At 32.7% G+C, this 13,090-nt stretch overlaps 4 protein-coding genes across 5 annotated transcripts; 1 reads left to right on the plus strand and 3 right to left on the minus strand.

The window, feature by feature from the left end:
• Positions 1-412: 412 nt before the first annotated feature.
• LOC116348254 lies at positions 413-1,724 on the minus strand. The gene is made up of 5 exons (XM_031779168.1): positions 1,586-1,724; positions 1,146-1,460; positions 975-1,074; positions 771-901; positions 413-710 (listed from the first exon to the last, which is right to left on the minus strand). Exons 1-5 carry the CDS (start codon positions 1,628-1,630, stop codon positions 507-509), a joined length of 795 nt encoding a protein of 264 aa, XP_031635028.1. The 5' UTR covers positions 1,631-1,724; the 3' UTR covers positions 413-506.
• Positions 1,725-2,784: 1,060 nt separating this feature from the next.
• Positions 2,785-3,627, plus strand: LOC116348267 (S-phase kinase-associated protein 1-like). Its single transcript, XM_031779189.1, has 3 exons — positions 2,785-2,854; positions 2,969-3,256; positions 3,359-3,627. Exons 2-3 carry the CDS (start codon positions 2,969-2,971, stop codon positions 3,551-3,553), a joined length of 483 nt encoding a protein of 160 aa, XP_031635049.1. The 5' UTR covers positions 2,785-2,854; the 3' UTR covers positions 3,554-3,627.
• Positions 3,628-4,884: 1,257 nt separating this feature from the next.
• On the minus strand, positions 4,885-6,610 carry LOC116348268. 2 transcript variants are annotated; one of them, XR_004201785.1, is made up of 3 exons: positions 6,481-6,610; positions 5,784-6,350; positions 4,885-5,070 (listed from the first exon to the last, which is right to left on the minus strand). XR_004201785.1 is itself a non-coding variant. In XM_031779191.1 (2 exons), the coding sequence occupies exons 1-2, from the start codon at positions 6,529-6,531 to the stop codon at positions 5,847-5,849; spliced, it is 555 nt and encodes a 184-aa protein (XP_031635051.1). In that variant the 5' UTR covers positions 6,532-6,610; the 3' UTR covers positions 5,737-5,846. The 2 variants fall into 2 exon arrangements, 1 of the variants encoding a protein (XP_031635051.1); XM_031779191.1 differs by lacking the exon at positions 4,885-5,070 and having other exon boundaries at positions 5,737-6,350.
• A 1,986-nt stretch (positions 6,611-8,596) lies between these two features.
• Positions 8,597-12,562, minus strand: LOC116348351. The gene is made up of 7 exons (XM_031779331.1): positions 12,118-12,562; positions 12,007-12,051; positions 11,832-11,937; positions 11,291-11,577; positions 10,129-10,387; positions 9,945-10,064; positions 8,597-9,849 (listed from the first exon to the last, which is right to left on the minus strand). The coding sequence occupies exons 1-7, from the start codon at positions 12,493-12,495 to the stop codon at positions 8,828-8,830; spliced, it is 2,217 nt and encodes a 738-aa protein (XP_031635191.1). The 5' UTR covers positions 12,496-12,562; the 3' UTR covers positions 8,597-8,827.
• Between the last annotated feature and the right edge of the window lie 528 nt (positions 12,563-13,090).

Genomic DNA, 13,090 nt, shown 5'->3' on the forward strand with positions numbered 1-13,090 from the left:
TCATCATACCATCACGTGAGACAAATTTTATGCATTTTGCTGACCGAACATGATTGGTCATTTGGTAAACGTGCAACAGAGCACAATAAATTATAATAATAGAACTCAACTGGGGATTTACGTTGCACTGATATGGACACATACACTTACTTTAAGTAATAAGAAAAAAAACACAATTAAAGCTCCAAAGGCGATACGACATCTTGTTTTTCGAGCAAATATTCGAAAATCCATTTAATTGAAATTGAGTCTCTAAAAAATGATATAAACTCTGACCCTTCACGATTATTCTGGTAATTGTAAAACAAAAACATGGAATTACCCACCAAAATGCTACTTTCATTTATCAGTTGTTTCGTAATCACTTCAGCTATTTTAACAGCACAGCAACCGCAAATTAGAGATATTTATTTATTTTGATTTTGTCATTTATATATTTATTTGTGTATTTTTACTTCAAAGTCATAAGCAATTCACATTTTTTTCTTCTTCTAATTATCGAGGAATCAATTTCCTTTAATCAATCTCATGATTTCGTTGGCAACGTTCACATTATTAAAGTATGGATACACTCTCTTGCACTGATCGATGGCAAACCGGCTCAATTGATATTCAACCGCTGCAATGTTATCTACTCGCTCTAAAACAAATGCAATAGTTTCATGGGGAATGTCCAATATAGCACCAACTGTAGATCCATACATATATCTCTGAAATTTCATTGAAATTGATTGATGTGAATTCGATAAATTGCCATATTTTCAACTTACCTTCAGCGCATGTGTGCTTCCTTCTGTAAATGAATCTATGATAACTTTCAATTGTTTCCGTTGTGTGGGAGTTAAATAGTGATTGAAAATTAATTCATTCAATTTAAATGGGTCCTCTCTCGTCACATCAGCTGAAAATACAAATTGATTTCATTGAATTTATTCGAGAAAACGAAACATGTTGATGGAATGAAATGTACATACATTCATCAAATGCATCGACAATTTTTTCGAACATGAGATACCATCGTGAAAGTGGCATTATCCCGTCCACACCGAAGACCATTATGTAAAGCAAATCCATCTGTTGGGGAAAAATTGAGAATTTTTTCATTGAAATGTAGTATCTCCTCTTTAACAAGGTATCCTATTTACTTCAGCTTCTTCGGCCTCAAGATGTCCAGCTTCATGTGGCAACCGAAGCATATTTACACTGTCAATCACTTTTTTAGCATTTTTCAAATTGACACATGGATATATGTTCTCAATCATTTGATGGGTTAACTTCATGTGTTCATTTTCTGTAGGTTCATACTGAAATCTTTCGCTCAGTTGTTTCGTTGACGGAGTCGTAACCGCTGGATGTTGATCATGACTTCTTCTACTAAAATTTTGGATCGTAGTCGGAGTCGGAACAGTTGGATATTGAATCATTTCGCTCACACTGGGAATCTCAACAGTTGAACAAAACTGTAATAATCAAAACATAAAATGAAAATTTAAATTTTTTCCATCTCATCAATTTGTTTCGAAAATAATGTTGAAGAAGAAAAAAAAATCTGTCGCAAAATAAATCTAAAGAACTTTTTACTCACTTGAAAAACAACAAATAGGAAAAATACACTTAATTTTGATTCCATGGTAAAACACAAGTTAGCGCTGGATTGAACAATATAAAACTGATTTGTGAGCCAGTCGAACCAATACTTATAGCAAACCGATTTCAACTGGACCAGCTACAAAGATCAGAAAGTCTGATGATAGACTCATTTTTTTTTATCAAGGATGGGTTTTTCTTCATAATTGGAAATTTTGTTTATGCGTCATCGCGATTCGCAGTCACTTGCCATTTCGAAATGGTGTGGTATTCGATCAACTTAAATCATACTACTGTATCACTGCCTTGATTCGCGTTAAGAACTTAAGTATACGTAAATACATACACTCGTTTATGTCTTGGTTTATGTTGATCGTTGAAACGGCTGTTATTGAACCGATTATGACGCATACGCAAATGTGAGCACTAAACACCACATGTGTATTTTTATTGCTTTCGTGTTTGTAGCATATGTGAGTACAGCATTTGGTGCTGATATCGCTTCGCAATACTTGACTACTTTGCAATGTGAAATCCAGCGATAGATACAACAAATTATGCGACGAATACGTGTTTACTAATCTTATGTGGATTCGCAAATATCAATACTGAATACTGGATGAATTTTGTTTTAATTATTTGATTTAAAAATTATATTCTTTAGAAACTGAACTGATTTAGAACGATTTTTCTCCGTCTATACGTAGATAGCGTGAAATCATGCTGAATAAAATAAATAAGTTCATGCACGGGAAATTCAGTCTACTCATTTTCATCTGGTATATTGACATTTTGGGCTAGCCCTACTAATGCACATGACTTATTTTTGTTAAAAATGCATCAAACTTAGTTATTTAGTTCTAAACAGTGCTTCTCAAGTCTATACTCTACACGTGTAGATATGAAAAAGTCTTTTATTCAGGTATAAAAATATAATTTTCCGTTAGTTCCTTGGAAATGGTACTTTTCTTTAAAATCATTAAGATATCATTTGCTAATTACTCAAAAAAAAAAAAAATATTTATTGATTACAGCGCCCCCACAAAAGTATGAACATCTTTGTAATTACACCAAATGAGGTAATTAACCACCTAATGAGCATTGGATCATTAAGACATTAATGGAGTCGAAGTGGGTATAAATATCAGGACTTTGCTTGATCCATATCATTCTACTCGTGTTTTTCGTCAGAGCAATACTTAACTACAAATTACGATCGAAACCAATTCTTTCTCTCTCGAGTTTTAAGTAAAATCAATTTTAAAAGGTAAGTTCCAAAAATTATTTAATTTTTTCTGACATTATTCTTCATTTTCTCGTCAATAGAAAGAGTGAAAACTAAGAAATAAACTATGTCAAAGTTTTCTGTGTGTTTTTTCAGATGTCGAAAATTACGTTGCAATCATCAGACGGTGAAAAGTTCGAAATTGAGATTGAAGTCGCCAAAATGTCGAATACCATCAAAATCATGTTGGATGATTGCGGCATCGAAGCTGGAGATGGAGCCATTTTGCCGGTACCTCAAGTCAATGCTGATATTTTGAATCGCGTTTTAAAGTGGTCCGAACATCACAAGGGCGAAACCATTCCAACTAATGCTGATGATGACAATGGTGCCAGCAACAATCCAATCTCCGAATGGGACACTGAATTTTTGAAAATCGATCAAGATAAGCAAAAAATAATCATGTTCAACTGCATTCGTTTAATATTGATCGATGAATTCAATATGGAACAAACATTAACTAATTTTCTCTTTTTTTAAATCGCTGGCACTCTGTTTGGGCTAATCATGGCCGAAAATTACTTGGACATCAAGGGATTGATGGATGTAACATGCACAACCGTTGCAAATATGATGAAAGGCAAAACGCCCGAGGAAATCCGAATAACATTCAACATCAGAAACGACCTAGAAGAGGTCCAAGAAGTTGGTGAATCCGACGCATTAGCGGCAGAAATATAGAACTCAATAAGCACAACAACTTTGGCCATGATTCATCAACAACTTTATGTTAGTGTGTGTTACTATTCTATTGTTGTCAACATTTCACCAAATTTGATAAAGTAGTCTTCTACATTCTCTTCTGCATCGTACATTCGGATAGAGTTTAAAGTTCCAAAATCGGCGAACTTGATTCAACAAAGTAATTCAATGTGACGCTCATTGGGAAACTAATTAGTAGTTTTCAAATGTTACAAAATCACAAATGATTTTGCGTGATACTCGCTGATCGCTATTTTAAGCTGCGTCTACTTTAAATCCTAATAACAAAAGCATGTACTCTGGCATACATTCAAAATTAATTAATTCAAATCTAAATCATCGAATGGAGGATCATAGTTTGTCCTCATCTTTTTTTTACATACGCCAAGTCACATTTTAAATCAGAAGAAATTATCTTTTTCATTCACATCGTGCATTCTTATGACGTTTTCATTTCCAAGAGGTATACTTGTTATACAGAAATAATTGTTGCATTTGCTGTACTAAAATTCGTTGTGATTTCCTTGATTGATTCATCCAGCAGAACATCGGATGGTTTTGTTGACTCTCTCTTTCAAAATTCAAATTTATTATTATTTTCGCCCCAAACACACTGTGAATGTTTGAATTATGAAAAAATGATGGCTAAAGGTCTTGCGTGATACTCGCTGATCGCTATGTTAATCTATTTAAATTGAAACAAAAGCATGCACTCTGACGTACATTCAAAATTAATTAATTTAAATCTAAATGATCGAATGGAGGATCATAGTTTGTCCCCAAAATGTCTATAAATTGTAAAAACCTTTTTTGTAAATATGCCAAGTCATATTTGAAATCAGAAGAAATCATCTTTCTAATGACATTTTCCAAGAGTTAGCTCACTCACTCAAACATTTTAAATGTAAATGTTCCAGACTTTGTAAAATTCATCGTAAGGTCAATCAAAAGCCACTCTCGCTATAGAGATATAATTCTTTCACATGTAAATATTTCTATTATGGAACAATTTATCGATATAAGCAATGTGATATGGTCATTGGTATTGTGCATTGTCAGATCTGCTATCAAGAAATAATTATTTCCAACTTATAGAGTTATTCAATGCCATGTTCATTGGGAAACTAATTAATAGTTTTCGAATGTTAAAAAATTTCTAAACGTTTTGCGTGATACTCGCTAACCGGAATTTTAATCTGTACTCTACTGTAAATTTTAATATAATATGTATACAAGTACCGAATAATCATATTCGTTAACGCCAATTGTCCAATTCTTTAGAATGATTTCGATCATTATACAACAACAGCTTAAGCTATGTAAATATGAACATTGTAATCTTTTTATTTATTAACATAAGAAAAGAATAAAACGAAAGTCTTGTGTGTTTTCTGTAGAAATCCGTAACATGGACATATGTAGCAAACAATCGGCTATTGACACTCAAACAGTTAACTTTTTCCTACCTCAGTCCCATCGAACGGATCACCAAATTACTGAAAATTCAAACCGAATTGGAAACAATAAGATTTATCATATCAAGAGTTTATGATTATATGGGATAGAAATAAAGAGGCTTACGTACGCAAGCTAACTTTTCCGCATGGAACCGAAATTTTGGGAATAAACTGAAATTATGGTCTATATATGGTTGCAGTAACTTAATGGTTGCAGTAAGTCACCCCAAAACATGTTTTCTATGCATATCACATGTAGAAAACACGATGAGTACCCACATCCATACATTTTTTGATCATTTTTCAACCATTTTGGTGATACGATGGTTTCGTGCTCAGACATGAAATTCAAAATCTTACTTTACGGGATGATTGGACAGTACGAGAAATAGATCTGGTCAAACCCGAATCTGATGTTAGTTTTAAGATGCAATCAATTTTTCATACAAAAATCCACAAAAAATTTCATTTTTGTATGAAAGACATGCCTTTGTGGTACCGTAATGATGTGAAACCTTGAACAGGCTATTTTTTTGAATGAAATTTCTTTCAACTTGGTGTGATTATTTATTTTGATAAGAAAATAATATTCACAAGTTTTCACGGTAATTTAAGTTACTGCAACCATACATAGACCATCATTTCAGTTTATTCCCAAAATTTCAGTTCCATGCGGAAAAGTTAGCTTGCGTACGTAAGCCTCTTTATGTTTATTGAAATTCAAAGTACATTGGATGGAAAATATAATTTACAAATGGTTTTCTTTTTTCAAATTCATTTTCAAAATTGGTTTTTGCAATTCCTACTGCATTCGTTTAAAAATGCAATGATGCGCCCATCAAACCATTTGCCCAAATATTACGACGCTTTTGATAATCGTTTACAAATTTCTTGGCTGCCTTAAGATAATTTAAAATAGCAGATGGTGATCGTGATTTCTTCACCAAATTAATATGTTTTATGAATCCAGTTTCATATTTTTGATGAAAATTTGTAATGGTTTTTAAATTAGCGTTGACATAGCCTTCGGTTGCTGATAATACAAATGTCCAGTTATTGAAGACGCTTTGAACGTCATTCGGAATTTGATCAATATCGGCTGGAATCGACAGCAATTCATTGCAAAGTGTGTTTATTTCCTGATTCCCACTGATACGAAGAACGTTATTTAAAATTTCAGTAGCTTGATCGGAAAAATCTGGAGCTAATGAGAATACAGCTTCAATCTTAGGATACCAATCAATTGCACTTGCTTGAAGAGCAAACTTAAAAACGATGCTCTGGTAGATATTATTCGCGGTGGCTCCTTTGATACATACCTATCGACAAAAGATAACAGAATTCAAAGAAAATTAATTTAAATTGTTGATATCTTGTTCGGACGTTTTGAAATTATATTTCTTCTGAAGTGTTTATGTTTTTAAATGTTTTTTTAAAATAATAACTTACATCGTTGAAAGCCAAAAATGATAAAATGGTGAAAAATAAAAATTGCTTCATTGTCACACTCAAAGATGTGCGTGTCGCTTAACCATGAAATGTTATACTAATAACAAGGGCAGATTCGACTGCATTTATACACCTATACAATTTTTTTTTTCGCACAAATTATATAAAAGTAAAATAAATTGTTTTCGACATTCGGCATTAATTCGCGCATGTTAGAATGTTCTTCAAATAAAGTAAGGGATTTTCAAATGGAAAATTGCAATATTTGTAGTTTGTTTTATCGTCTAGTTCGAGATTACGTCAATTTAAACAGGTGTTCTTTCAAATATTGTAGCTAAGCAAAAAAAAACTCCAGTTTTAAAGGTTGACAAAGAAACTTGTTTTTTAACATTCGATTTCAATCATTTATACGACTTATTATCTCTCACTTTTGAGGCTTGTTATTTATTCTTATTTTCAAAAAAAAATGTGGCTCATGTTTATTATTGGACCTTATGACATATTGTTAAAAAAGTAATAAGAATGGACGAGAAAAAAGATTCAGGATGCTTTCAGGAAAACGAATATGGGAAAATTAATGAATATTTCATAATTGTCTGGCCAAGAGAGTAACTGAGGAAATCTTTCCAAATACCTTAAAAATAAAAATTGGAAGAATGCTTTAATTTGGAACTATACACCATCGAAATCGGGTTGATGGTTTTGTATGGGTTCCTTCGTTTCGAGAAACCGCATCTTTTTCAACACCAGAGGTGTTATTGGCACAGGAGAAATGCACGCACTCACTAATACTCGTACTTATTTTTTGAGTGAAAGGGCGAAAAAATATGAAACAATGAACTTTTCCGCACTGTGATCCACAACATGCATTTATTAAATAAGTATTAATAAATACTTAATTCACGAGAAAATTGAAACTGACATTAGTTTTACGATACAGATAATGTTCGACGCACTTTTCATACAAAAACTACTAATAATGGGAATTTACAAATAAAATACGTCTTTTGGAATAAAAATTGAATTTTTTCCATGGGCATTGTAAGGGTACAGCGTACAGGGTACAGGATATCACGCACATACATTTGGACATCAAAAAACGACTGATTCGTGTTCCCTGGCTCCTAAAACACCCAGAAAAAATGTTTTTTGAGGGTTTTAATTTTTCGATCGATTCCAATACTTCATCTCACACACTAGGTGTGTGCGGAAAAGTAAAATTTTGAAGAAATAGCCCACTAAATACTTTATTTAGAATACATATTTCAGATATTTAAATTTCAATAGTTTTTATTTAGAAATGAAAGAATTGAATTTTAATTGAGCAATGGTTATTAAGATTCAATCTACAATGGACAGAAAATAAACACTTCTTCATCATTCTTGAATATTTTTAAGGGAAGTTACAAGTAATGGTGATTGTATTAGAACACAGACGACATATGAGCTTTTAAAAATAATAAATCAACATTAAATATTGTTGAACGAAAATAAGGAGTAAAATATTGTGCTCTCATGAAGATGACTTTTAGAAATGTTTACATACATTTTTTCACTAATAACTTGAAATGTGAACAACAATTTAAATAAAATGCCTTACATTCGTAAGATGAACTTTTCCGCACTGTGATCCACAACATGCATTTATTACATATCTTTTACTTAAATTTGAATTCATGAGAAAACTGAATCTGACATTAGTTTTGCAATACAAATAATTTTTGATAGACTTTTCAATGCTTGTATGAAATCGTAATCATGTGAAAATTCGCAGAGGTCATTTTTTTCACAAAAAGCTAACATTCTGAAAGTTTGAAGAAATTTCAATACAATTTTGGGGTACCTTCCATACAAAATTTTCGTTTTTGAGCAAAAAAACCAAAATTTTGTTCGGGAGGTACCCCCATTATGCATTGAAATCTCTTGGAATGTTATTACAGTTTATTACTATATCATAGAAGCATGGCTTTCATACAAAAATTAATTTTTTTTGAAATTTTTTATGAAAAGTGTGTCGAAAATTGTTTGTATCGCAAAACTAATTCGATAAAAGGGAATCAGTGAAAAAATTAATGAGAGCATAATAATCTAATTAAATAATTTAAAACACCTTAAGTTGAGTTCACAATATGAAGAAATTTATTTGATGAATTTCTAAAAAACTTTTGTATGCATTTCGACAAAATTTATTTGTCATCTTCAGCAACACGCAAAAGAGAACAAACAGAAAAGAGAGCATAATATTTTACTCCTTATTTTTGTTCAACCTATTTTAATGCCCTTTTTATGGAAGATTATTTAATGTAGATCTATTATTCTAAAAAGCTCATATTTCTTATAAAAATGTTCAGTGTAAACTTGGCGAACTTGGAAGATTCAATGATTGCGCGGAAGGTGAAACCATAGCTGGATATTGCATGGATGGTAGAGGCAGTGTGGATCCCTGTGTAGGTCTACCGTATCCGTATATACCTAATTCTTCTGTTGGTTGAAATTTGTCCAAAGGAAATTTTCCAGGGTTTGCCCTTTCAACTGCTTTGTACTTATAGGCGCTTGATGCCCTCCAATTAGACTTCGGGCATTTTTGATGTATGGTCGGGACACTACCGGTATCACTAAACTTTCCATCTTTTCTATCATCCAACATGCCATTGCCATTATTTTTTGTGTTAACACTAAAATAGTTATATTCAGAAACGACTACGGCGTTCTTTGAAACTTTAAATCCCACCTGACAATTGTTAATATAGTTATTGTATACATGGTAGTGCCCATATCTCATTTGTCCGGGTGCTCCAATTTCCACGTTTTCAAAATGATTATCATAGATGGTTACATGTGTATCAGCATTACCCTGTACTTTAAGATTATCCTCCAGATACCCAAAGGTCGGCCCGTATTTATGGTTTCCGAAGAAACAATTACTTATAGTAGCGTGGCTAGCTTTTTCGCCAATATAAAGGAGTTTATCGTTACTGCCATCATCAAGAGACCATGCATGCCCAACGAATGAGCAATGATCGATCCAATATCCTTTACCATAGTTCAGATATAACTGAATATCATCATTGCCATTGTTGATTGGCGAATGTTCAAAAATCAAGTTTTGAAAAATGATATTTTTCGACTTTTTGGTGGCACTGAGATAAATATTATACAGCCTAACGTTTTTTGGCGAACCGATGATAGTTTTATCCGACCCCATGAGAACCTTGGTAAGTTTTGGTGCTTTTATGTCTTTATTGATCATCAACACCCGAGGAACGCTGTCGTTGACGTACTTGATGAGATCAGCCAAGTTATTTATTTGAATCATTTTACCTGCCTGACCGCCAGTAGTTTTAGCGACCGCAGCAAAACCTACCATAGCTTATGCCGTTTTTGTAAAAATGTTCTTGCTATTATACTATTTTTTTCTTACAAATATTAAATTTTATTGACAAATGTTGATTAAGGTAAATTACCTTTTGAACCTTTTTTATGTGATTCTATTGCAGTTGTTGGATCAGTAAAAGGCAAGGCAGCCATTACAACATGGTCATTTGGTTTCATTAGCTTCTTTTTTGAAAGCATACCAAAGAGATCTGGTAAAAGAGTTCATTTACTAATGTAATCTTTAATTTACTCTAATTTTGCATAGGATCTTACAGGGTTCATCTACGTAATAAGATTCGTCCGGATATAAGCGCGTACTGCCTGTTGTCTTTTTTGGTGCCGACGAAACTGATCCAGCTTTTTTTGAAGCTCCGTCTGATGCCTTTTTTGGTGGCTTGACCGATCCAGCTTTAGAAGCTCCGCCTGATGCTTTTTGTGGTAAAAACGAGAGTAATTTACCTATAGGCGTTTGTAATTTACCTGCGCTTATACACGATACCTCGTGTGGTACTGATCCAACGCCACTTGCGCCCTATTTCAAAATAGAGAAAACCTGTTTAAAAAAACTTCTCTGAGTGTGTACGTACGGTGTACAATGTATAATGTACGCAAAAATTTGTTAACACGATAGCTCATTCCCTAATAAAGTTATTTGAAAAGTGAACGAGAAAACCGAATCTGATGTTATAGTTTTGCAATACAAATAAGTTTTGATACACTTCTCATACAAAAATCAACAAAAATGTTGGTTCTTCTGTGGGAATCATGCTTATATAATATCGTAATGACGTAAAACTTTGCACAGTTTAATTTTTTCACATAAAAATAACATTCTGATAGTTTGAAGAAATGTCAGTGCAAATTAGAGGTACTTGCCAACAACATTTTCATTTTGAGCCAAATTATTTACCCTTATTTTCGATTGAAATTTCTTTAGATTTGGTAAGAGTATGTATTTTATAAAGGAGATAAGATTCACAAGTTTTCGCGGTGATCAAGTTACTGCATACATACACACAAATGACAACTAACCTCAATATGAACAAAAATTGACATAAAACTCAATTTATCCGAAGTCTCAACCGTTTTGGGATAAATTTTAGTATGCATTTTTTCCGCTCAAATGCCAAAGGGATATATGTTAAGCACTTAAATAGTTGAGCGGAAAAAATCTGAACTAAAATTTATCCCAAAAACGGTTGAGACTTCGGATAAATGCAGTTTTATGTCAATTTTTGTTCATATTGAGGTTAGTTGTGATTTGTGTGTACATATTGGAAAAAAATCCGATCAATTTCGACTCAACAAAAATATTGATACAAACTGCTCCAAATGTATAACTTAATCACTATGAAAACTTGTAAATTTTATTAATATTCCAAATATGACTAAAACATTTTCCTTCGAAAAAAAAAGAATTTGACGTTTGACTTACGGGTGTTGAATAAAAATTAACAACATAACTTGTGTCAGATGGACAATTGTGTAGTCCACCTTCGTCATCATATGAATAACTGTATGCGGACGGGCAAGTGTTACGAAGAAGTTTTACATATTCAGTTTGAGTAACAAGTCCTTTTCTACAATCTTCTGGCAAAACACCTTCGGGGCAGCAAAGCATGCGTCCATCCCCTTCTTGTTCATTTCTAGCATTGCCGTAAGGAGCCGGATAATTCCATTTTTTACACGGTGCCAAGCAGGATACTATATTATTGTTTTTACCTAAGGATGTGTCATGAATTTAATATATTCAATGTTATGCAAATATAGTGGCCAATAAGTTTAAATGTTTCGAAACATTTTCAAACTCAATTTCTCACGTGGTTCAAATTATAAATTTAAAGGAATCATTGGCAATGGAATTGAATGAAAAATTTCACAAGCAAATGAAAGTAAAACTAGATTCAACTAATAAGTTTCTAACTCGATATATTCCCTTTACTCATTTTAAAACAGAAAATTGATATTGCTTCTACCTTTTACAGTCAAATCGGCCAAACCACTTATTTCGTTGGTTGGACAGCTGTTCAATTGGAGTTGACAGTTAGTTCGAGCACAAGCGCCATTTTGGAATGGTTGATTCTATAAAAATTATGTTATTCATTTATTGTTGAGTATAAGTGAACACTTTTTATTTTCGATTTCCCTTACATTTTGGTATGGTATAATTTCACTGGCCAAAGAGTATCCATCCACCTAATTTTTTGGAAAAAACGTAAAAAATTAATAAATTTGGTTATGTTTAAAAAATAAAACTTGTACCAAACTGATGTCATAATATGCATCCTTTGGGTCACCAATTGGTGGGAAGAAGAATTCAACTTTGGTATCAGATGGCGGTTGGCATCCGTTTGATGGACATGGAGCGACTGATTGACCTATTTCACAATTTGTACCGTCGCCATCGCACCCAAATTTGGCCCACAGTCGTCCAGCCCAGCCTGAGTCTTCAATGTTAAATATTTCTGCTTGGCTTGGATTGATTAAAACAGCTTCATTATTTCTCAATGGAGGCTGTCCATTGTTTGAAAATGATTCGATCCAAATTGGAAAATTATTATTGTTTACGACTTTAATATATCGAAGCCCGATAGTGCATTTTATTGCACAAACAAAAGCAACGATTCTCAACAACAACATTTTTCTAATGATACACTTCCTTTTCTTACTCCAAACTCGATTTTTATATCAGCTTCTAACGGAAGACTGAACACTACTAATTTCAAACCTAATGAGATCCTTGCTTATATAGCAGTTTTACTTACCCGCACACACATTGTGACATCATGAAATTGGTGTATTTTATATACAAATTTCAAAGCACAAGCAGCGAACTTTTTCGTTTGTATGATCAAACACATTGAGTAAACATTCCGAAAATCGTTAAATTCAATGAAATGGAATAAATTCAACATTAAACGGTGACTTTTTGCTCAAAAACAAAAATAGTTCTTATTTGTGCTCAATTTAATTCTTGTTATTGAATTTTGCGTTTTCAAGGTGTCAAAGTGGATCATCATTCTTATTTTGCATGTAAAAATCTCTCTTTTCTCTTGAATTTTGTCTGCGGTCAAGTTTACTCCACAGCATCGGTTGGATTTTTTTAAACTACTATTGTTTTAGATTGATTGTTTTTTCTGATTGAATTCAATGAATCAGGATTATAATCATTTCAACCTTTGGTTCCGGGAGCAGCAATGAAACGATAACAACAATAACACTTTTTTTGCTGTTT

The sequence above is a fragment of the Contarinia nasturtii genome, unplaced genomic scaffold, assembly GCF_009176525.2.
Source record: "Contarinia nasturtii isolate CC-2019 unplaced genomic scaffold, AAFC_CNas_1.1 Cnas_scaffold_2367, whole genome shotgun sequence".
NCBI classification, from domain to species: domain Eukaryota; kingdom Metazoa; phylum Arthropoda; class Insecta; order Diptera; family Cecidomyiidae; genus Contarinia; species Contarinia nasturtii.

Excerpts from the sequence above, each read along its gene's own strand:
- LOC116348268 (XM_031779191.1), bottom strand. The coding sequence starts at position 6,531 with ATGAAGCAATTTTTATTTTTCACCATTTTATCATTTTTGGCTTTCAAC. Across the intron at positions 6,351-6,480 it reads CATTTTTGGCTTTCAACGAT|GTATGTATCAAAGGAGCCAC; the intron begins GTAAGTTATTAT and ends TTTTGTCGATAG.
- LOC116348254 (XM_031779168.1), bottom strand. The coding sequence starts at position 1,630 with ATGGAATCAAAATTAAGTGTATTTTTCCTATTTGTTGTTTTTCAA. Across the intron at positions 902-974 it reads TGTCGATGCATTTGATGAAT|CTGATGTGACGAGAGAGGAC; the intron begins GTATGTACATTT and ends TTGTATTTTCAG. Across the intron at positions 711-770 it reads GAAGCACACATGCGCTGAAG|AGATATATGTATGGATCTAC; the intron begins GTAAGTTGAAAA and ends ATGAAATTTCAG.
- LOC116348267 (XM_031779189.1), top strand. The coding sequence starts at position 2,969 with ATGTCGAAAATTACGTTGCAATCATCAGACGGTGAAAAGTTCGAAATT. Across the intron at positions 3,257-3,358 it reads AATTTTTGAAAATCGATCAA|GGCACTCTGTTTGGGCTAAT; the intron begins GATAAGCAAAAA and ends TTTTAAATCGCT.
- LOC116348351 (XM_031779331.1), bottom strand. The coding sequence starts at position 12,495 with ATGTTGTTGTTGAGAATCGTTGCTTTTGTTTGTGCAATAAAATGCACT. Across the intron at positions 12,052-12,117 it reads CATATTATGACATCAGTTTG|GTGGATGGATACTCTTTGGC; the intron begins GTACAAGTTTTA and ends CCAAAAAATTAG. Across the intron at positions 10,065-10,128 it reads TTATTACGTAGATGAACCCT|ATCTCTTTGGTATGCTTTCA; the intron begins GTAAGATCCTAT and ends CTCTTTTACCAG.